Raw genomic sequence first — 24829 nt, 5'->3', positions numbered from 1 at the left:
GTAGCCCAAAGATCTGTACTGTTCGAGATTTCTGTGTTCACCTCATGTCCATCTTACATTGGTGACCCCTTACTTTCAAACAGTGAAGCCCAAATTGATTTCAATTAATTTAATTTTAATTTAGAGATGTGGCTCACCAACAGCCACCCAAATGTACCAAATTAGTCTACTAATCCCACAAGTCTTTGGAATGTGAGAAGAAACTAGAGCACCTCGAGGAAATCTACATGAACATGGGGAGAATGTACAAACTCCTTACAGACAGTGCTGAGTTCAAACCCAGTACACTGGCGCTGTAATAGGGTTGCTATGCTAACCATGCCACCTCTAGATTTCCTGACAAGAGGATACATTCCTTCCACATCCATCTAGTCAAGAAGTCCCATCTTTCAAAAGCCCTATAGGCTTGAGAAGCTGAAATTTTCTGCTGTTCCTCCACATGATTTGAACCTGTGAACATCAACAGCAATGGAGAGAGAAAAGTAATTTCCATTGCCCAAGAGAGAAAAGTAAAGCACCAGGTTTTTGACAGAAGCAAAATCCAACTGATTGCTTCATGAACAGGTAATGCAGATAAAGAGGCACCAAATTGTACATTTGTACATGATTGTACCTGGGGTGATATCAATCACTGACTTGAGCAGAATGTCTCCAGATTTCAATACGGATTGGGTCAGCTCTTGGTGTTCGTTGACATCATTCTTAAAAGCCTGCAAGTAGAAAACCCCAAAACTCTCATTCTGACGGCAGAACAGCAGGAAATGAAAAACCAAGACTTTGATTATAAAACAAAAATCAGTAATATGAACTCAATCACCCTGAAATGACCCTACATCTGTTACCTCAGCAATTTTCACCCTCACCTGTCTGAATCTTTGGAAATGCTGGATTAAAAGTGAACTTCTCCAATCACCTACCTGCCCTTTTAACCTATTCCCTCAGTCGTCTGCACCATATCTCTCCATGTGCAGATGGCTAGTAATGCATAACCAACTTTTATACTGACTTGTAACTACAAATTGCAGTGTGTGCCATGATAATACCCCACATTTGGTTCTTTGGCTTTAGACAAGCAAAGCCTATGTATCTGTTTATTTGGTCTCTTCCTAACCAATCAGAGCATTTTAAATTTGAGAGCAGAAATTACTTAAACATACAACTTGGTCATATCAAATCTGCAACAATACTGATAGGGAAGACCACATCTTGAGCTCATTTTCCATGGAGATAAAGAGGCTTATGAGTGACTGGAAAGAGGAATACACAAGAGGAGAGATGGTCAGAATTGATGCAGACATCTAGAATAAAATAGTGGAATCAGATACAAACACCCATGTTAAGGAAAAGTTTAGGCAGGCAATTGAATAGGCAAAGCAGAGAAGGATACAGTCCTAAAGAGGGCAAATGGGATGAGTGATCATCTGCATTTCCCACTGCCTTGGGAAAACAGCCATCATATACCCATCCCATCAAAGTCACACTCTTTTCCCCCCCACCCACCCATCAAGAAAATGAAAACATGCACCACCACATTCAAGGCCAGTTTCTTCCCTGCTATAATGACTACTGATAATTAGTAAATGATACCATCTTTGCACTGTTTTAACTGAACCTTTATTCTTGAACACTACACTCTGCACTTTTGTTTTACCTTATATTGAAGAAGGTAGGGCATTGAGCAATGCGGTAGAACAGAGGGATCTGGGAATACAGATATACAATTCCCTGAAAGTGGCTTCACAGGTGGATAGTTATAAAAAGAGCATTTGGCATATTGGTTTTCATTAATCAAATTATTGCGTATAGAAGTTTGGATGTTATGGTAAAGTTGTCTAAGACATTAATGAAGCTGTTTGGAGTATTGCGTGCAGTTTTGGTCACCTAACTACAGGAAAGATATCAATAAGATAGAATGCAGAGAAGATTTACTAGGACTTCAGGAACCAAGTTACAGGGAAAGATTAAACAGGTTAGGATTTCATTTCCTGGAGTGTAGAAGAATGAGGGGAGATTTGATAAAGGTATTTAAAATTATGAGGGGGATAGACAGAGTAAATGTAGATAGGCTTTTTCCACTGAGGGTAGGGTAGATACAAACCAGAGGACATGGGTTAAGAGTGAAAGGGGAAAAGTTTAAGGGGAACTTCTTCACACAGAGTGGCCGGAGTGTAGAACGTTCTACCAGCTGAAGTGGTGAATGCAGGCTCAATTTTAACATTTAAGAAGAATTTGGACAGGTACATAGATGGGAGGGATATGGAGGGCTATGGACTGGGACTAGGCAAGAAAAAAAAAGATGGTTCACCAGACTAGAAGGGTTGAAGGGGGCCTGTTTCTGTTCTGCTTCTATATCTCCTATTGTTAGGGGTAGTCTTTATGACTCTTTGTTTACCTTATGGCAGACAAATGTTGAAGAACACTTGTATTATTACATTTTCATTAAAAGTAATAGCTAACTTTTATACATAGTACACAAACCAAAGTTTCCCACTGAATCTCAGAACATATGATCATTCATGTGCTGATGAGCAAAGAGGGTCAGCACAGACATGGTGGACCAAAAGGCCCATGCCTGTGCTGTTCAACTCAACACCTCAATGTATAAAATTACCAGGAAAAACAGGAAATAGATTAGGAATAAATTAGTTTCTTCCAGGTGGCAGGAAGTGATTGGAGATGTCCCACAGGGATCAATGCTTGGAATCCAGCTAGTCACAATGTACACAAGTCCTCTTTCAATGAATCTCTGCAAAAAACTATAAATTGCTAGCACACCAGACACAGGAAAGCTTCTTTTTGATGCTAGAATGTACAGATCCAGAGATTATGGCAATTAGAACAGAGACCAGATGGGAATTTGTGGAATTTCTCCTACCAAAGGCAGAGGAGATCAAGGCATTAAACACATGCAAGAAAGTAGACAGATTTATTAATACTGAAATATTCAAGCAACAAGGGGAGAAGGATGATCAACCACAGTGGTGTTGACTTGTGGAGCAGGAACACGGGCTCAATAACTTGCTCCTGCATCCATTTTCTTTGAAAGTAAACTACCTGAAATAAATAAATCCTTGTGGGGTTTTGATTGACTTGTGCACGTCAAAGTAAAATTTCAACTAATAAAATTTAGAAAACTAACGATGAAAGCAAGTCCAAAACACACTTACCATGCATACATCTAGGGACGACTTTATGCTTTCCATCTCAGGCTGAGGTGGGATCCAGTTTTCAGTGGTCTCTGCAACTTGATACAACCACTTCAACAATTCTTCCATTTTGGAGCAAAAATTCTAATGGAACAAACATCAGTCCCATACATTAAAAGCAAAAAAATATAAAATGCTACAAATCTGAAGTAAAAACAAAAATGCTGGATATACTCATCAGGTCAGGCATAACCTTGGAGAGAGAAATAGAGTTGATGTTTCAGGTCATTGATCTTTCATTAAAGCAACACAAGGTCATCATACCAAAATGTCATTTCTGCTCCTTTCACTCTACTTGCACTGCCTGACCTGTGGGAGCATGTCCATTATTTTTTTTGATTTATAACAACTGCATAAAATTGATGCCATTTGTTACAGAACTCCTCCCATTCCAGATCCCTCTTCTCAGCCTTCCAGTTTTTGCGCTCCTTTGGAAAGTAATTAAGTTATTTGCCTCGAAACAGTTGTGATAGCAAGTTCTCTATTCTCTTCTTCGTACTTATTAATATCTCATTGGACTTTATTCTCTCAGTACTTTCTTGAGTGGAAATTTTTCTAAAGGGTTACCTTGATTATTTTTTTAATTTAGAGTTCAGCATGGTACCAGGCCCTTTGAGTCCATGAGCTCGTGCGACCCAAATACAGCAATGATCCTACAAACCATGTACGTTTTTGGAGGATGGGAGGGAATCAGAGCACCCAGAGGAAACCCACATGGTCACGGGAAGGAAGATCAGCGCCAGATTTTAACCTGGGTCACTGGTGCGGTAATTACATTGAACTAATTTTCCAGGAGACCAAGTATTTAACTTCAATTTCCCCATTAACACATTGCTTTATTCACATTGTTTTTTTTCTTTGGCTTGGCTTCGCGGACGAAGATTTATGGAGGGGGTGAATGTCCACGTCAGCTGCAGGCTCGTTTGTGGCTGACAAGTCCGATGCGGGACAGGCAGACACGGTTAGCCAGTGGCAAACATGCTGCTTGCAATTAAAGGGATGGTTGGTGAGAAATGCTTTTCGGGGGCTGACTCGAGTCTTTGGAATTTTAATTCTGCATCACTACAGGAGACCTTAGACACAAAAAAGAGCAGCATGGACTCCAGTTCCATTAAAAAAAAGGACACTTGGGATTTTGGCGAGGAGGTTGTTATAGCCTCGGTACAGGAAGTAGAAGTGCTACTGCTCTGGTACTTCATTCTGCTTCATGAGCAAATCACGGCCTGCAAGGTCACCTCAGATTCCTGGAACGCACATCCCAGATCCTGAGCAACCACAGGTGCAACTACTCAAACTGGTTGAGCTAGAACTCCTAGTTGGCTGATGTCAGTGTTAGCGAACTGCAAGGCAGCTTTTCCTGAATGAGAAACATCACAAAGCAGTCACCTCACAGCTCAAGATAGTGTTGTACAAGCCTAAGGAATAGACCCACAACTGTAACCCACAGTTGCAGATACCTGTCTGATTCATCAGCAATCCAAGCTCCAGGTCCAAACCTGATACAATTAGGAAGTCTTCAGCACCCAAGGCCCTTCGGGAGTCTTCCTTGCCTTCAGCACCCTCTCAAATCCTGGTTCCCATAAGCCAGTGTCCAATAGCCCACAGCCTATGCTGGTCCCCCGACCGCAAGACGCCAACAGCCTGTGTGGGTCCACTGTGGTAACTGTCCTATAGGATAATTTCATCTGCTTCTCCATGAGGGATGTTCCCCCATTTCTGGTGCCCTGTGCTCCCCTAGAGTGTGCATCCCCTCTTGGCTGCTGTCAAGCATAGGCGCTGCCATCTCAGGCGCAGACACCGTGGTTGCAAGACATTAAATAAAAAACATTGCCGGCTCCTTCAAACGGCGTTTAAAGCCTGTACGGAACTGTCGGCATTGGGACTGGGCAGTTGAACTCTGTTGTGTCTCGCACCCCAGTGTCTGGAGACAGGACAAGTTAATATTACAAGATAGGGGATGCTTCTATTTGCCAAGGCATAGATTACAAGAGTCTTAGCCATTTGAATAGCCATTTAAATGAATGAATTATGTCCATTTTCAAATACATTGAGAGATGAAATCAAAAAATTCCTAGAAGAACTCATGAGCAACATCAATGGGAGAAAAAGAAATGCCGACGTGCTGGGTTGAAACTCTTCAAGATTGAGATTAATATGAAAGCAAACTAAGTGTTCTGTATGATTACAAAAGTGGCCAACACTGCAATACGACCACACCAGCAAGACATTTAATTTGCATTCAATCCCTCACCAAGAACATTGTACACCTTTGGTCACCACATTGGACAAAAGATCTGATTACAGTAGGGTATATTTACATGGATGATTCTAGGTGTGGAAAATTAAAGCTCTGAGAAAAGATTGGACAGGATGAGATTGCCTTCTTCAGAACTGAAGATGTTCAAGATTAGCACAAAGTGTATAAAATAATGGGGGGACTTCAATAGAGCAAATGAAAAGGACACCTTTTCCTCAGCAGCTGGGTCAAAAATTCGGTGAACATCACTTTAAACAAACACTGCAAGAAGAAAGGATTAAAAACAAAACAAGAGTAGCATGAGAGGCTCTTGGGAGTCACCATCTCAGAGGATCTTTCCTGGACCCAACACACCAATGGCATCGTGAAGAAAGCACGTCAGCGATTCTACTTCCATAGGAGTTTGCGGAGGTTTTGGTATGACGTCAGGAACCCTGGCAGTTTTCTACAGATGTGTGGTGGAAAGTGTGCCGACCGGCTGCATCACAGTCTATTATGGGAAAACCAACAGCCCAGGACATTACAGGCAAAACCCTTCTTATTATTGAGGACATCGACAGGAAACTCTGCCGTCTGAGAGCAGCAGCAATTATCAAAGACCCTCACCACTGAACACATTGTTCTCGCTGCTCCCTTCAGGAAAGAGGTATAGGTGCCACAAGACTCACACAACCAGGTGCAAAAACAGCTGCTACTCCTCTACCATCAGTCTCCTCAACAACACTCAATCAGGGACTAATTTAAGGACTCTTACTTGTGCGCTTTATTGATTTTCTTTGCTCTCCCTGTATTTCAGTTTGTCTGTATTCAGTATCTGTTTACAGTTCTTTTGATTGTTTACACGCTCACGCTGTGTGCAGTTAATTTTTGCACTACCAATTAGTAGACCACGATGAGGCCTCTTCCAAGTCCTCTGTCATAAACCTATTCTGTCCTTTGATGGAGAGGAATTGTACCGCATGCACCAGAGTGGAATTCCCACAGGTCAAACCATTTCGGCAATAATCGCAAAAATGAAATGTGCTTCCAGATTCTGTATTTAAAGCCATAAACAATTTTGAGGTTACAAAATAACAAAGCAATTTTACACTGCTGGTGAGTGGCTTCAGCTAAAGCACAAAGTTATTGAAGAATCAAGTTTTACCTGTATGTGAATGAGAAGGCAGTCGCTATTTTGCTTCTCCTCAGTGATTCGTGGGAGATGTCGAGTAGTCAACTGTGAACCAGACCACCCTCTGAGTTTTCTTACGAAGTCCGTGGCTTTTCTCAATTCCACGACTGTGTCTTCACTCTCTGGGCAGTGATGTATATTTACAGGCTCACTTTCTTGTTGGCAGTACAACAGAGGGAGGTGAGTGTTGTTGTCAGGGTCAGAGTGAATGTCTTGAATGTCCACATCATGCGTCACAACATTTGCACTGGTTACTCCAGCTGACTCATCCAAGTGAGCAGAGAGACCCTCTAATTGCTGCGCCAAATCCTCTAGCTCATTAATTTTGTATGGCAGGGTCAGGTACTCCTCATCACTCTCCCATTCCTTATTTAAGGGAGGAATCTGTGTCGTGGATATGAAGCTGATATCATCTCCGGATATTAAGTGGTTGGCAAATTCTTCATTTGAATTCTTGGAGATAAAACCCGAATCTGTAATTGAATTGACCAAAGTGCAATCGGATACAATAGTACTGTTAATCAAACTGTCAGAAAGTTGTGCTTTACTGAATCTGGAATGTTCCACAAAAGGCTTGGGAGCGAGTCGAGCTTTAAAGATTGGAGAGGAGGCCAAGTTGGAAGACGGGCTGTGCACATGCAAAGGACTGGAGGAACGCCGCGGAGCAGGAACAGATTCTGCAAGGCTGCTGTGGGCCCAATCTGCATGAGCAGTGTTGGAGCTGCTGTTCTGGTGAGTGGGCAAAGACAATGTACTCTTTGATGTTGGCGTATTGCCAGGGGACAGCAAAGAACCATCATTTAAAATGCCTGAATCTTTAAAACATGAATCTGAGGACAAATCTTCACCATTTGACAAATCATTGGAAGCAAAATCCAGTGGCCTTAAGGGATAAGTGAAATCAAGCAAGGCCTGATATTCCTCATTGGGATCCCAATCTGGCAAACTCCGATCTTTAAATGCCTTAAAATAATCGGGAATTCTATATGCCCAGTATTCTGATAAGCAAGACACCATTTCTTTTCTACGTGGGGGATCAGTTTTAACATCAGTAGAGGTATAGGAGCCATTGGAAAGTTGTCCTAATGATGTGTGTTTGTACAATTTTACATCTTGAATGGTTGACATGGTCTTTCTTTTTGGCAAACTTTGAGAGTAGACAGAGACGTCTCGACAAGTATCGTGTTTTGGAGTGGATAAGCTCTTTTGACTGTTCAGTCGGTCATTCTCATTGCTCTTGGGAGACAGTATGGATGAACTGCTGTGCTTCATCATCTGCGGATCAAACCTACCAGTAGGTTCGTACGTGGGAGAAACAGTAAGTGGTGTGCGAGGCTGGACCGGTTCATTGGGCATGGAGTCAGTCCCTTCAGTATTCAGTCTGTGTAGTAGTGCCACACTTGACAAATTATCAGTGGCTGGGACGAAATACCTTCTGTTCATCTCCTGCATGTCGGCACCCTAAAATGTTAAAGTGGTTACTTAATGAATTTTTGGACAAAATCTTGTGTGCTTCACAAAGGGTTGTGAACCGATGGAAAATACAGGACACACTGGCTAGTTTGGAGGAGGCAGATGTGATAGAAGAGCAATAAAGGCTTTAAAAAAAAAGCATCCGCACTTTTGGATGCTTTCTCTCCAAAAACAAAGCAAAGCATATGAGAAAGAACGTCAGAAAAAGAGGGAAAGAGCAAACAAGTAATACAAGTGGGAGAAAGGTAATCGCAAGAACAGAAAAAGTCAAAGATGAAAGTTAACTTGAAGGGCAAGAATTCCACAAGCACGGTGATTACATACTTCATTACACACTTGATTACTTCATAACATACTTGATTACTTCATTACATACTTGATTACATACTTCAACAAGCATGGTGATTACATACTTCAGATGCTGCAAATTACTTTAAGATGTTCTGAACAGTAAATGGAATACATTTTATGCATAGAAATTTTTTCTTTAAATTTATTTACCAGGGAGGTGGGGGGGAGTGAATCTCTGCACAAATCAATTGTGGAGGCTCTATTCACAACAGAATTTTAAATACAAAAGGAATCAAGGGAAGAAAGCACAGAAAGAAACGCTCAGCTATGATCCAATTGAATGGTGGAGTAGGAATGACTGCCAAAATAATGTACATTTGCTATTTCTATTGTTCAGCTGAAACATGAGCAAATGATAGGAGATAAAATTATAGCCATTAAGAAGTAAGATTCTGGTCCTTAACAAAAACTCAATCTTGTTTTCTGCTCAAATGAATTTGATAAGGAGTTGAATTAATATCATATAATAGAGCTAAATAGGGAAAGTCTGCAGATGCTGGGGTTGTAGGGTAATACACAAAATATCTTATTGCAATTTCATATAATAGTTCAGTTTCTAAAATGTACACCCTTCACTTTTCTCACTGTTTAGATCTAGATGTTAAACAATGGCTCCCAAAATCAATGCTCCGCTGCTGGTGGGCGACAGGTCTTCTTCAATCTTTTACAGATTTTCCACAATATACCAAAGAATCCAGAGATCTTTCTCCTAAGTAACATAAAAAATAAAGAATTTGGAATTGACTTGGAGGATGCACAAAAAAGATTTGTTAAGATAGCCCTAGCTGTAGCAAAAAAATGTATTATGTCAACCTGGAAATTGGAAGATAATTTGAAAATACAACAATGGTATATAGAAATGAATAAATGTATTCCATTAGAAAAAATAACATATAGTTTAAGAAATAATATCGAAATATTCGAACAAGTATGGGAGCCTTACATAAAATACAATAGCGAAAACCTACCGGGAACAAACATTACCTAAGTTGATGGAAGGAGAAGAGAAGAAAAAAATGGACTCAGTAGAATTTCTGGTGTATTTTTGTTGAATGACAACATTGTCTAACTGAATTAATGCAACCTAGATTGTATAACTAAAATGGATGAGAGGGGGGAGGGATGGGGGGGTGGCTTGGGAGGAGGGAGGGGGGAGGGAGAAAAAGTCACTGTAAATGTGTGGAAAAGAAAAAGTGTATATCATGGCTATTGTGATTTATGGTGTGAAAAATAAAAAATTTAAAAAAAAAAAAAAAAAAAAAAAAAAAAAAAAAAAAAAAAAAAAAAAAAAAAAATCTTTTACAGATTTTCCAAAAAGGATTTTTGATTTGCTGGAGCAAAATGCACATTCAACATCTTGGTTTTGGATTTGTTCCAGTACCCCATACAATTGTTGAAGTTGATGAAATTAAAGTTTTCCTTCAAAATGAATCAAAGTTGTTAGAAAAGAGTTACAGAGAGAGGCAACAACAACAAAAAAAGTCATTGCAATCTGTCTTCAACTTTGGACAATTCTATCTACTATTCTTCTTGCAGTTGGCCTGGCTGAAGTGTCAGAAAAATCCGAATCTTCAAGGCCATGAACCAAAATACCAGAACATTTCTGAAAAGTACAAATTTAAAACAGTTTCATTCAATCCACAGCAAAAAACTGAGCCGCTCACCCCACCAGTTTCTGATTCTCCATTCTCAGTGATAGGACTGTTCCAGGGCTGACATTTTCCCTGGTCCTAATATCCAGAACCCAAGCCCTTGTTCAAAATAAAAGGGTGACTATTCAGGATAGAGAGAAGAAATTTATTTACCAGGGAGGTGGGGGGGAGTGAATCTCTGCACAAATCAATTGTGGAGGCTCTATTCACAACAGAATTTTAAATACAAAAGGAATCAAGGGAAGAAAGCACAGAAAGAAACGCTCAGCTATGATCCAATTGAATGGTGGAGTAGGAATGACTGCCAAAATAATGTACATTTGCTATTTCTTATGTTCAGCTGAAACATGAGCAAATTATAGGAGATAAAATTACAGCCATTTAGAAAACCTTGCCAAGCAAGAAAACAACCTTGGAGATGGAAATGCGGCTGACAGCCAGGAAACAAGAATTCACTATTGACAGCAACACATAAAATGGTGGTGGGATTCAACAGGTTAAGCAGCATCCGCAGAAGGCAATAGGCAATCAACGTTTCGGGCCAAAACGCTTCAACAGGATCCAGAAGAAAGAGGGCAGAAGCCTGAATAAAAGGGGGGAGAGGGGAGGAGCACAAGCTGACAGAAGAATACAAGTTGAGGGGGGGGGGGGGGGGGGAAGAGAAAGGAGGAAGAGGCAAAGGTCCAAGGAAGATCCACTCTGACAGGAGAGAATATTAGATCATAGAATGAATGAAGGTGATGGGGAGCTAGATACAGGAAGGTGTGGGTGACAGGCAGGTCAAAAAGATGGGAGAGGGACTAAAGAAAATAATTATATATATTTAGTGTGTGCGCGCATATTATATACATATATTTAGTGTGTGTGTGTGTGCATATTATATGTATATTTATGCCTGTCCCGCATCGGACTTGTCAGCCACAAACGAGCCTGCAGCTGACGTGGACTTTTTACCCCCTCCATAAATCTTCGTCCGCGAAGCCAAGCCAAAGAAAGAAAGATATATATAATTAGTGTGTATGATATATATTTAGTGTGTCTACTATATTTAGTGTGTGTGTAATATATATTTGGTGCCAAACTGCATGAGTTTTTCAAGCTTTGTTGGGACCAAGGAAAACTGCCTCAGGATCTTCGTGATGCCACCATCATCACCCTGTACAAAAACAAAGGCGAGAAATCAGACTGCTCAAACTACAGGGGAATCACGTTGCTCTCCATTGCAGGCAAAATCTTCGCTAGGATTCTACTAAATAGAATAATACCTAGTGTCGCCGAGAATATTCTCCCAGAATCACAGTGCGGCTTTCGCGCAAACAGAGGAACTACTGACATGGTCTTTGCCCTCAGACAGCTCCAAGAAAAGTGCAGAGAACAAAACAAAGGACTCTACATCACCTTTGTTGACCTCACCAAAGCCTTCGACACCGTAAGCAGGAAAGGGCTTTGGCAAATACTAGAGCGCATCGGATGTCCCCCAAAGTTCCTCAACGAGATTATCCAACTGCACGAAAACCAACAAGGTCGGGTCAGATACAGCAATGAGCTCTCTGAACCCTTCTCCATTAACAATGGCGTGAAGCAAGGCTGTGTTCTCGCACCAACCCTCTTTTCAATCTTCTTCAGCATGATGCTGAACCAAGCCATGAAAGACCCCAACAATGAAGACGCTGTTTACATCCGGTACCGCACGGATGGCAGTCTCTTCAATCTGAGGCGCCTGCAAGCTCACACCAAGACACAAGAGAAACTTGTCCGTGAACTACTCTTTGCAGACGATGCCGCTTTAGTTGCCCATTCAGAGCCAGCTCTTCAGCGCTTGACGTCCTGCTTTGCGGAAACTGCCAAAATGTTTGGCCTGGAAGTCAGCCTGAAGAAAACTGAGGTCCTCCATCAGCCAGCTCCCCACCATGACTACCAGCCCCCCCCACATCTCAATCGGGCACACAAAACTCAAAACGGTCAACCAGTTTACCTATCTCAGCTGCACCATTTCATCAGATGCAAGGATCGACAACGAGATAGACAACAGACTCGCCAAGGCAAATAGCGCCTTTGGAAAACTACACAAAAGAGTCTGGAAAAACAACCAAATGAAAAACCTCACAAAGATAAGCGTATACAGAGCCGTTGTCATACCCACAATCCTGTTCGGCTCCGAATCATGGGTCCTCTACCTGCATCACCTACGGCTCCTAGAACGCTTCCACCAGCGTTGTCTCCGCTCCATCCTCAACATTCATTGGGGCGACTTCATCCCTAACATCGAAGTACTCGAGATGGCAGAGGCCGACAGCATCGAGTCCACGCTGCTTAAGATCCAGCTGCGCTGGGTGGGTCACGTCTCCAGAATGGAGGACCATCGCCTTCCAAGATCGTGTTATATGGCGAGCTCTCCACTGGTCACCTTGACAGAGGTGCACCAAAGAAGAGGTACAAGGACTGCCTAAAGAAATCTCTTGGTGCCTGCCATATTGACCACCGCCAGTGGGCTGATATCGCCTCAAACCGTGCATCTTGGCGCCTCACAGTTTGGCGGGCAGCAACCTCCTTTGAAGAAGACCGCAGAGCCCACCTCACTGACAAAAGACAAAGGAGGAAAAACCCAACACCCAACCCCAACCAACAAATTTTCCCCTGCAACCGTGTCTGCCTGTCCCGCATCGGACTTATCAGCCACAAACGAGCCTGCAGCTGACGTGGACATTTACCCCCTCCATAAATCTTCATCCGCAAAGCCAAGCCAAAGAGAAGAAGAATTATATATATTTAGTGCGTGTCTGGTCCATATATTTAGTGCGTGTCTGGTCCATATATTTAGTGCGTGTCTGGTCCATATATTTAGTGCGTGTCTGGTCCATATATTTAGTGTGTGTCTGGTCCATATATTTAGTGCGTGTCTGGTCCATATATTTAGTGCGTGTCTGGTCCATATATTTAGTGCGTGTCTGGTCCATATATTTAGTGCGTGTCTGGTCCATATATTTAGTGCGTGTCTGGTCCATATATTTAGTGCGTGACTGGTCCATATATTTAGTGCGTGTCTGGTCCATATATTTAGTGCGTGTCTGGTCCATATATTTAGTGCGTGTCTGGTCCATATATTTAGTGCGTGTCTGGTCCATATATTTAGTGCGTGTCTGGTCCATATATTTAGTGCGTGTCTGGTCCATATATTTAGTGCGTGACTGGTCCATATATTTAGTGCGTGACTGGTCCATATATTTAGTGCGTGTCTGGTCCATATATTTAGTGCGTGTCTGGTCCATATATTTAGTGCGTGTCTGGTCCATATATTTAGTGCGTGTCTGGTCCATATATTTAGTGCGTGTCTGGTCCATATATTTAGTGCGTGTCTGGTCCATATATTTAGTGCGTGTCTGGTCCATATATTTAGTGCGTGTCTGGTCCATATATTTAGTGCGTGTCTGGTCCATATATTTAGTGCGTTTCTGGTCCATATATTTAGTGCGTGTCTGGTCCATATATTTAGTGCGTGTCTGGTCTATATTTAGTGCGTGTCTGGTCTATATTTAGTGCGTGTCTATATTTAGTGTGTCTAAAATATATTTAGTGTGTGTCTAATATATATTTAGTGTGTCTAATATTATATATATTTAGTGTGTGTCTATAATATTAATATTACACACACTAAATATATATATTAGTGTGTGTGTACATTATATATATTATATCTCTTCCAAGAACCTGCGAGTGCCCTGAACCTAGACAATACAGACTTTGACAATTTGGAACTGTAACTCACTGACACATAGGGAGAGAACAACAAAGCCCAATTACTTGATGAAGTTTGTAAATTCCCAAATTTTGATTACAGCACATGTCCATTCCTCTCCATCTTTCATGCTCAAGGTTCATAGAAATTTTGACTGTTTTTAAAGAGGTGCCGTAGTGTGGATTGTGGGTGGTCATGTGACCTCTCCATCTGGAACCCGGTGGGATTGTGGAGAGCCACGTGACCTCTCCGCCTGGAACCTCGTCAGAAGTCGTATCATCTGCCAATCAAGATTAGACTCTGCCTACCCATTAGTGCACACCTGACTGTTGACCTCTTCAATCACCTAGTGAACCTGGGCTAGACCCTCCAGCTTATTATACTATAAAGTGCACCAGGTGCAGTACCTCTGTTTTCCTCTTCAGCCCCAAGAAGAGCCCTGCTGTCGACAATGCTGGAGGAGTCACTGGTAAGGCCTGCACTACATGGGGATTGGGGCTGTTGTATACAGTTGCAGTTATAGAGAGGATCTGAGCTGTGCCCACGTTAGACAATGAACGGCAGGTAGCGTATTATAGTCCTTGGTTGCAACAAGTCTGTATAAATAGTTGCTAGTATCGGTATCATCAAGTCAAATGTGACTGGGTGGTACTGTGCTTGTGAGAGTGCAAGCAGTTACTGGTATCAGTGGTGTTAAGACCAATGTATGATCGAGAATACTTACATGTGTAATCCCTATTGCGATCCCCTTATATGCAACTGTGTAGTGGGCGCATAGCGTGGTATCGCGAACCTTCGCCGGCCGGTACGGCTCACCAGCGGATGCTTGGAGCCGCGGGCCAGGCCACACCACTATGCACTCACCTGGGCAATGGACCGCGCACACGTGGTACTGCATTCTGAGTAGCAGCACGTTGGGTTGTTGTGCCTCTTTCCAGAGGGTGCAGGGCTCTCATTGTGTTTACTTTAAATACACCAGGCCCGCAGATTGGCGGCAAACATAGTGAACTCACCGCCCCCCCCCCCCCCCCCCCATGGAGCCCGGGACGGGAGGGATATAAAAGGATGGCAATCTCAAATAAAGTCTCATGTTGATTCAGTAGCTCTACCAGAGTAGTCACTACACAAAAAAGATTATTTCTGCATTCACCACATCCAGACCCGCTATTCTTTGAGGCCACCAAACTTTTCCCTTCCCAAACAGCGGAATACCCAATATAGAGGCCCCGAGAGACACAGCACAGAAACGGAGTCCACACCTATCATCAATCATCCACTTGCACTAATCCCACATTAATACCAATTATTCTCCCCATATTCTCAACTCACCATTGATTAAATGCCCTTCATCTTTACTGAAAGGTTGTGCTTAGAATTATCTCGACTGGCACTTAACCAGTGATTCAAAGTTTTAGCATGATCCCGTAGCTTTGTTCCCAAACCTGTAAATCATCTTGCCCAGTGAAAAAATCATACAATTATTGTGTATTTTCTTTCCACATTTGTTCTCCGAGGTCTCACTCTCCACCGCAGCAAAAAGGTGATCTGCATTAAACAGAATACTCCAAAGCACTGGAGAAAAAAAAATGGCAAACTTTGCATTTCCAGGTCATTCTCCACATTTCTTTTAGGCCGTCCTAAAGGACTTGTATTGCCAATGAAATTTTTGAAGTATCGTTACTATTGAGCAGCAAACAAATACCTGGTAACAATACCTTTAAAAACACCGCAGATTAGGAAAAAAAACTTTTCCAACAGTAACTTAAAAAACCCACAACCCCAGAAGATGATGTTGAAGATGATGCTAGTTCTGAATTACAGAACGATACTTCGAGTAAACTATACGCTCAGCCAACACAAAAATCAGGAATGGGATTACCATGGCATTTGAGGTCAAATCACATTGTATGTTACAGTAAACTGGAAAATAGATTCTGCTTAAGTCTCACTCCAAAGACTTGAGCAGAAAACCTAAACTGGCTGAGATGAACAGGGAGAACCTCCATGCTCTTCTTTGAAACAGACATGGAATCTTTCACGTCCACATGAAAGAGTGCAGAGCAATGAAGTAGAAGGTATTGCAGTAAGCTAGCAGTTCAGAAGAATTTCCAGAATACAATAATATTGCTGTTATGTTCCAAGGATTTGAGAGTCTGTATTACTGACTGAGAGGTCAAGGAAGGGTAACCAGGAGTAACACTTTTTTTTCCAATTTGGTATCCTACATTCAAATTCTTTCCTAGCCTACCCCTATCAATCCTCAGACTCCAATTCAAACAATGTTATTAGCAGGAAACTAACAAGAGATCACGTGCCTGCTTTGGGGTGCAATCCTCGGAATGGCTTTGACAGGCCTTCCACTCCAATCTGCATCACCCTGTTCAATTTACACAAATAGACACACTCAGGATGTCAATATCACCAGCAATGTTGCCGTTTATTGTCTATTCCCAATGATCTGAGGAGGCATTAAGAGTCAACTACAATTGTTGATTCAGGGGGTTGAAAGTATGGCTCAACATTGGCGACCGTCTCCACCCTGCGAAGAAACAACAGGTAGACTACTGACTGGACACAGAACTGCTGTTGTGCAGGAGGACTTTGTTGCCAAGCAGCCACTGGTCAGAGCAGTTGCAGCTATTCAGCTTTGGTAGAGGGAATTATCGTGCTCTTAAACCTGTAAAAAAATGTTTTAATGCACAGTGCCACAAAAGATTTTCTGTCCCAAACAACAGCACAATTACTTTTGCTTTGCAGGAATCCTTCTCGAACATGTTGAGACTTGCTCAAGGAGAGGGCGAGCCTTCACAGGATAGTAATATTGGGAACATCAATAGCCAAGAGAGGTCCAAAACTGGGCAGAGTTCGTCAGTTACCTACTTAATCAGTCCAACATTCAAATAACAACTGTAAGATCAAACCAATCAAGTCCTAATCCAAATAAGCATTCAAAGCATCTTTCTCACTTTATTATTTGACATCAGCTCATGTCAAACATGACAAAATAATCATCAAGCAAAGACCAGTCCTAATTTCAAGATAATCCTGCATTTGGCACTGCAATCGATTTTTCTGTTATATTAATTTTACCCAAGAATAGTGAAAATGAAATGGTCACGACTTCTCGTCAAGCTGGTTGTCGTCCAGAAGAACAGCTTGTACCCAATCAATAATCATTTCCCAGTTGTAATCATTTCACAAACAGTCTTGGGCATCATTAGGACCTGAATGTCCAAGGATACACAATGTAACTGAAGGATAGGTAGGGAAGCAGAGGGGGCAGTGTGGCTTTGTTGATAAGTGCATCATTAAATCATTAGAAAGAGGTGACACAGGATCAGAAGAAAAAATCATTATGGTTGAGTTAGGAAATACTAAAGGGAAAAGGACACTGTTGGCAGTTAAATACAGACCACTATCAGTAGTCGGGATGTGGGCAAATTACACCAACAAATAGAAAAGGCACATCAAAAGGGCAGTCATGGTGGATTTTAACATGCAAGTAGATGGGGGGGGGGGGGGGGGAGAACCTGGATGGGTCTGGATCTCAAGAGAGAATTTGAAGGATGCCTAAAAGAATAGCTTGTGGCAGAGTCAACCAGGGAAATGGCAATTCTGGATTGGGTATTGTGAAATGAACCCAGAGTTGATAAGAGATCTGAGGGAACTCTTAGAAGGCAGTTATCATAATATGATGAATTTGTCCTGCAGTTTGACATGGAGAATCAGAGGGTGTCAGTAGAGCAGTAGAACAATTGGAATCAGGATTTATTGTTATGAACAAGTCATGAAACTCGGTGTTTGCAGCAGCGTCATCGTGTAAACATTCACATTATAACCGTCTTATGATAGTACTATTTAAAAAAATTAAATAATAATAATATGACCAATAATAGGGGACAAAAAGTAAGGCAGTGTCTTTGGTTCATTGATAATTCAGGAATCTGATGGCAGTGGGGAAGAAGCTGTCCTTGTGCCGCTGAGTGCTCGTCTTTAGGCTCCTGTACCTTTTCCCTGATGGTAGCAGAGTGAAGAGGTCATGGCCTGGGTGGTGGGGGTCTGAGGATAGAGGCTGCTTTTTTTTTTATATAAAGAGAATGCCTCATGTCGATGTCCCCGATGGAGTGAAGTCTGGTGCCTGTGATGCCACAGGCCGAGTTAACAATCCTCTGGAGTTTCTTCTTGTCCTGAGAGTTGGTGCTTGCATACCAGACAGTGATGCAACCAGCCAGAATGCTCTCCACGGTACACCTGTAGAAGTTTAGAGTCTTCAGTGACACACCAAACCGCCTCAAGCACCTCACAAAGTACAGCTGCTGGCGAGCTCCTTTGTGATTGCATCAACGTGGAGGCTCCAGGACAGATCCTTGGAGATGTTGACACCCAAAAAAAGGGAATTACAGAGGTATGAGGTATGAGAGAGGAAATGGCAGAAGTTACGGAATTGGAAAAGCACTCTAGCAGTGAGGACAGTAGAGCAGCAACAGCTGATCTTTCTGCAAGAAATAAGTGCACGACAGGTATATTCCAAAAAAGATTTAAATGGAAAATGACACAACTATGGCAGACAAGAGAAGTCAAAGCCAAAGAAAAGGCATACAAGGAAGCAAAGGGAGCCCTTAGTGGGAAAATAGAGGACTGGGAGGCTTTTAAATGCTTACAGAAAGCAACTAAGGTGGTCACTAGGAAGGAAAAAAATCAACTTTGAAAGGACATTAGCAAAAAGGATACTAAAATCTTTTTAAAGTATATTAAGAGTTTTTAAAAAAGGCAAAGGTAGATATAGAACCGAGAGAAAATGACAAGGGAGAAATTGTAATGGGAGATAAGGAGATGGCAGAGGAAATGAATGAGTATTTTGCACCAGTCTTCAGTGTGGAAGACATTAGCAGTATACCAGCCTTTCATGGTTGTCAGGAAAGAGAAGCGAGTGCAGTCACAATCACCAGAGAGATGGCGCTTAGGAAGCTAAAAGGTCCAAGTCTCCTGGACCTAATGGAATGCATCCCCAGATTCTGAAAGAAGTAGCTATAGAGATTGTGGTGACACGAACAATGATCTTCCAAAGAAATAAATCAATAGATTCTGGCATGGTTCCAGAGGACTGGAAAATCGCAAACAGAACTCTGCTATTTAAGAGGGAGCAAGGCAGCAGAGTCATTTTAGCCTAACCTCAGTGGTTGGAAAGTTGATTGTTAAAGATGGGGTTATGGAGTACAGGTAGTCCCCAAATTACAATCTATGCAACTTATGACCATCTGTACATATGACTGGAAAAATATGTAAATATAAAAATTACATTATTGGGGCGAAGGTAGGGGCTTATCAATGGAAAATAGCATCTATGGCAGGGTGGCCAACCTGCCGCAAGAGCCTGGCCTTGGATGCTGCCATATTGTGCTTGACGAACAATAGAGAGTGAATTCCTGACATGTCCATTTTGAGATATGACCAGTTAGTCAGAATGGAACACAGTCGTAAGTGGAGGACTACCTGTACCTAGAGCATGACTGCAATGAAATAGGCCCCTTCAGCCCTTCTAGTCTGTCCCAGGCCATTTTTCTGCCTAGTCCCATTGACCTGTATCCAGTCCATAGACCTCCACACCTCTCCCATCCATGTCCAAATTCTTAAAAGTTAAAATTGAGACCACATTCCACACTCCCATCACTCACTGTGTGAAGAAGTTCCCTCTCATGTTCGCCCTAAACTTTTCCCCCCTTCAACCTTAATCCATTTCCTCTGGTTTGCTTTACTCACCTACCCCCAATGGAAAAAGCCTATCTTCATTTACTCTGTCTATCCCCCTCATAATTTTAAATACCCCATCAAATCTCCCCGCATTCTTCTATGCTCCAGGGAATGAAATCCTAACCTGTTTAACCTTTCCCTGCAACTCAGTACCTGAAGTCTAGGCAACATCCAAGGAACATACAATCTCTGTGCTCTCAAAATTTCACCTTTGAAAGATCTTGCACTTACATCGCACATCCTTGGCAGAAAACAACTTATCCCAATCCACATATTCTCGATCCTTTCTTATTTCCTCAAAATTGGCCTTTCTCCAATTTAGAACCTCAACCAGAGGCCCAGACATATCCTTCTTCACAATTAACTTGAAACAAATGGCATTATGACCACTGGACCCAAAATGTTCCCCGAGACATACTTCTGTCACATATCCTGCTCATTTCCTAATAGGAGATCCAGTGTTGCACTCCCTTTAGTTGGTACCTCTATATATTGATTTAGAAAATGTTCCTGAACATGTTTGACAAACTCCAAGCCATCTAGTCCTTTTAATGGGAGTCTCAATTAATATGAGGAAAGTTAAGATTTCCTATGATCACAACCTTGCTTCTTGCAGCTGTCTCTACAGATTTGCTCCTCCAATTTTTGTTGACTATTGGGCAGTCTACAATACAGCCCCATGAGAGTGGTCATACTTTTCCCATTCCTCAGCATCTCAATTGACGAACCATCTGGTCCAACCGTGAGGAGCAATGCCACTCCTCCCCTTTTCATTACCCACCTGTTCTATCATGTCTTGAGGTGTATGGTAAGATGGGCCAAAGTCAGCATGGCTAGTATAAGGGAAAAATCTTGCCTCACAAACCTACTTTTTTTAGAGGAAACCACAAGCAGGCTAGACAAAGGAAAGGCAGTAGATCTTTTTATTTGGACTTTCAAAATGCCCGACAAGGTACACATGAGGCTGCTTCACAAAATGAGAGCCCATGGACCTGTAGGAAAGATACTTGCATGGATAGAGCATTGGCTGATCAGCCGGAAACAGAGTGAAAATAAAGGGATCCTATTCTGGTTGGCTACTGGTTGCCAGTGGTGTTCCGCAGGGCTCAGAGATGGTGCTACTTTTTACGTTGCATGTCAATTATTTGGATTGGGGAATAAGTGGCTTTGTAGCTAAATTTGCAGATGATACAAAGATGGATAAGGGGTGGGTAGTGACGAGGAAACAGATGTTGCAAGAAGGCTTTGGTCAGGAAAATGGGCAACGAAGTGGCAAATGAAATACAATGTTGAAAGTGTACAGTCATACACTTTTGGTAGCAGACTATTACAGTATTTGGATATGGAGAAAATACAAAATTTTGAGGTGCAAAAGGGACTTGGGAGTCCTCATACAGGATACCCTTAAGGTTAACCTCCAAGTTTGGTCAGCGGTGAAGTCGACAAATGCAATGTTGGAATTCATATCTATAGGAATATGATGTTAAGGCTTTACAAGATTCTTGTGAGGTCTCATTTGAAGGACGGGGTACAGTTTTGGCCTCCTTATTTAAGGAAGAATGTGCTGGCATTGGGGACAGTTCAGAGATTTACAAGAATGATTCCAGGATCAGCATATTAGGAACCTATGATGGCTCTTGAACTGTACTCCTTGGAGTTCAGAAAAGTGAGGGGGGACTTCATAGGAATATTTTGAATGCTGAAAGGCCTGAACAGAGTCGATTTGGCAAAGCTGTTTCTTGTGATCGAAGAGTCAAGGACAAGAGAGCACAAATACAGCATTGAAGGGCGCCCTTTAAAACAGAGATGTAGAGGAATTTCTTGAGCCAGAAAGTGGTGAAAGTGTAGGTTAATAGCTCCTTGAGGGAATTGTATTTGCCTTGCTCCAAGGCTGCTGTAGAAGGTCGACGACCCTTGCTGCTGACTCCTGGTCGAGTGAGCTCACCACATAGTAATAACGTGTCATCAGCATTGATCTGCCGAAGGTGGAACTACATTCCAGAAGAGTCTCTTCTGCTCTGGGCAGAGGAGAGAAACAAAGAGAGTATGTTATTCAAGCAAAATTCAGGTATCAAGTGACACAAGGACAAGTGACCAACAGACTTGCCACATGGTTGAAAAAAAACATGGAAACAAGTTCAGGGATTCCAGAGCTTACACCCAAGGTGAAGTCACAGCCATGAGTGTCAGACAAATGAGAATCAAAAAGGCCCAAGTGGGCAATAAACAAAGAACAGCAGATATCCAAGAGTTTGTAGGTCCAGAGGAAACTAGAGGGTCAAGCAGGGGTTTGATAATGATGCATAGGCAAAGATCAATCAACTATGGAGCAATTTAGAAGAAATTTCTAATCTATATGAATACACCAAAACTTTAGTAATCCACTATCTGTAGCGGCTCACCCGCATGACAAGCGTACTGATGCCAGCGGCATTCAAGGAGACGCTCAGCGTGGAGCAAAACCGCAGCCCAGACATGACATCACTTCTACCCCACTGGAGCGCTAAGGACTCTGGGACCGGGAGGCCTCTAAGTGCATGATTTCAAACCAGTAAAGCAGTTACTCCAGAACTCTGCAAGACTCAGCATGTTCCTTAGCTGCCACACATCCATCTATTTGGAAATCCTCAAGTATCTGACTCAGCAGGGCTCCATTTCCCACTGACCAAGTTCTCTTTCCTGTTAAGCCTTTAAATTTAACAAGTCACCCACAACCTGTGCAGTTGTTCAGCCGCTGAGCTGCTCGCTGGTCCACCACTGAGGTCACCATCCTGTCGTCTCCTCAACTGGGGGTGCGGTGGAGTGTATTCCCTCCTTCCGGGCCCTCCACCAGTACGCTGCTCCCAGAGCCTGCGACCCCTCATGGCTGCTGCTGCTGAGCGCAGGCATTGATCCATTTTGGGCAAATATCTCCACGGCTGCAGGATTTTAGCTTGAAAAAAACTGTTGGCTCCTCCAACCAGCTGTTCATCACCTGTACAGAGCCACCAGCATTAGGCTGGGCTGTTGGAACATTTCAGAACAGCACTCCACTCTCCTGGGTCAAAACTAATGTTACAGTAGTTCCAGTAGCACTGTCATTTGTCAGACACAAAGGGTAATGTTATAACAAGTAGTGCAGGGGGCAGAGGATTTTTAAAAAAAATTAATGCAAGGATGTCAACTTAAGAGTCTGAAGCAGAAAAGAAATTGTCCTTGATTCTGGAGGTTCATGTTTTCAAATACATGCATCTGATGTGGGAATGGAAGGGGTTGGGGGGGTAAAAAAAGAGAGCATGACCAGGATGGGATGGGTCCTCTCAGATGTTAGCTGCTTTCTTTGAAAAGCAGCTGAGGTATAGATAGAGTCAATGGAGGAAAGGAATTGGATCCATGCAATCAGAGACCGATTCATTTTAGTTCTAAATGTGATCTAGATTAGTGTATGGGGACCACAAAACCTGATATTAAATGACAAATCAAAATTTATGAGTTTTAGCAAAAAAATTCTAAACATGTCCAGAAAAATAGAGTTTTTCAGCACAGAAACAGGCTAGTAGGCCCAACAATGGAATGCTGTACAGGTATTTCAATTTGGCAGGCAGTTTTACTGCAGCTGTTGGGGAGGGTTTAAACTAGTTTGGCAAGGGGTGGGAACCAGAATTTGAGTGCAGAGAATGGAGGTCAGAGAATGGTCAAAAGTATGATGCAATGCGTTCTGAGTTTGTGAGGAGGTACAGGTAGTGGAGGTGAAGCATAAATGTAGTCAGAGGGTTCAAAATGTATCTATTTCAATGCTGGAACTATTGGGAATAAAGGAGATGCACTTAGAGAATAGTGGAACTATGGCCATTACAACTTGGCTGGAGGAAGGGTAGGATTGGCTGATGCAGGTACTGAGGTTTAGGAGTTTTAAAAGGGATAGGATGAGATGTAAGAAAGGGGTGAGGGGGAGTAGCATTACTGGTCAGGGATAATATCATGGATATTGAAAGGGAGGATTCTGCAGAGGGAGTGTCTGAATCGGTGAACAGAAGTTAGAAATAGGAAGGAAGCTCTCACTGTGCTGGGAGTAGTCTATAGGCCCACAAATGGCCCTCAAAACACCAAGGAGCAGATAAGCAGGCAGATTTTGGAATGGTGCAGGAAATACAGGGTTGTTGTTGTTGTTATGGGTGATTTCAACTTCCCCCAATATTGATTGGCACTTCCTGACTGCAAGAGGGACAGTTTGTAAACTAATTGGCAAGAGGAGAGCCCATACCGAATCCAATGAACCTGGTCAGGTGTCGGACTTCTCGGTGGAGAAGCATTTTGGTGAGAGTGACAACTAGCTATGGAAAAAGACAAAAGCAGACAAAATGGAAAATGTTTAACTGGGATGGGCTAATTATGATGGGATGAGGCACGAACTAGTAAATTTGAAACAGATGTTCAAAGGTGAAAGCACAGAATCAAAGTGAAGGAAGTTTAGGGACCATTTGCACTAGGTTCAGGATAGGTCTACCCCACTGGGACAGGGAAAATATGGTAGGAAAGGGAACAGTGGTTGACAAAACAGGCAAGACAGCTAGTCAACAAAGTAGCATTAATGAGATATAGGATGCAGGATACAGAAAAGCCTGATGGGAGGTATATGATAGCCAGGAAGGAACTTCTTAGGAGAGCTAGAAGGGGCATGAGAGGGCCTCAGCGTGTAGGATTAAGGAGAGCCCCAAGGCATTCTATGCATACGTGAAGGAGGATGATGAGAATGGTGGGGATGCTAAAGGATAAAGGAGGCAACATGTGCCTGGAGGCAGAGGTTGAGGAAGTCCTAAATGACACATAGCTTCAATATTCATGAGAAAAGGGCCTTGATCAGCAGTAGGTCATAAAAGAACAGGCTTGTGCGCTGAACAACGCTGAAATTAAGAAAGAGAAAGTGTTGGATCTTCTTAAAAACATTAAGATTGGTAAGTCCCTGGAGCCAGGTATGATATACCGCAGGTTGCTGTGTGAAATGAGGAAACAGCTGGGGCAATGCCATGAGCCCTCCTTGGCCACAGGGGAGGTGCTGGAGGATTTGAGAATGGCAAATATGATCCCCTTGTTTAAAAAAAATTAATAGGGAGAATCCTGAGAATTATAGACCAGTGAGTCTTACATCAGTGATGTGTAAATTAATGGAGAGGATTCTTAAAGATAGGATCAATGGGGATTTGGAGAATTACTGTCTACTCTAGGATAGTCAGCATTGGGGGGGGGGGTGGG

The 24829-nt window shown here is 42.4% G+C and overlaps 1 protein-coding gene across 4 annotated transcripts in view; it reads right to left on the bottom strand.

Annotated features, from left to right (window-relative positions):
- Positions 1 to 24829, bottom strand: part of cep68 (centrosomal protein 68) — a 46618-nt gene that overhangs the window by 8984 nt on the left and 12805 nt on the right. For 3 of the 4 annotated variants that reach the window (XR_011355833.1, XM_069931746.1, XM_069931744.1), the window contains exons 2-4: positions 6608 to 8095; positions 3168 to 3290; positions 614 to 710 (exon numbers count right to left, since the gene is read on the bottom strand). Coding sequence is in view for 3 of the 4 variants with exons in the window: in XM_069931746.1 (XP_069787847.1) it covers positions 614 to 710; positions 3168 to 3290; positions 6608 to 8086 (1699 nt within the window). In the remaining variant the exon portion in view is untranslated. Of the gene's footprint in view, positions 1 to 613; positions 711 to 3167; positions 3291 to 6607; positions 8096 to 9043; positions 9168 to 24829 lie in introns of all 4 variants that reach the window. The other variant, XM_069931745.1, reaches the window with a different exon arrangement.

Source organism: Narcine bancroftii, chromosome 4 (assembly GCF_036971445.1).
Source record: "Narcine bancroftii isolate sNarBan1 chromosome 4, sNarBan1.hap1, whole genome shotgun sequence".
Lineage (NCBI taxonomy): Eukaryota > Metazoa > Chordata > Chondrichthyes > Torpediniformes > Narcinidae > Narcine > Narcine bancroftii.
Note: the sequence above shows the minus strand (reverse complement) of the source record. Positions and strands in the feature narration are given on the sequence as shown.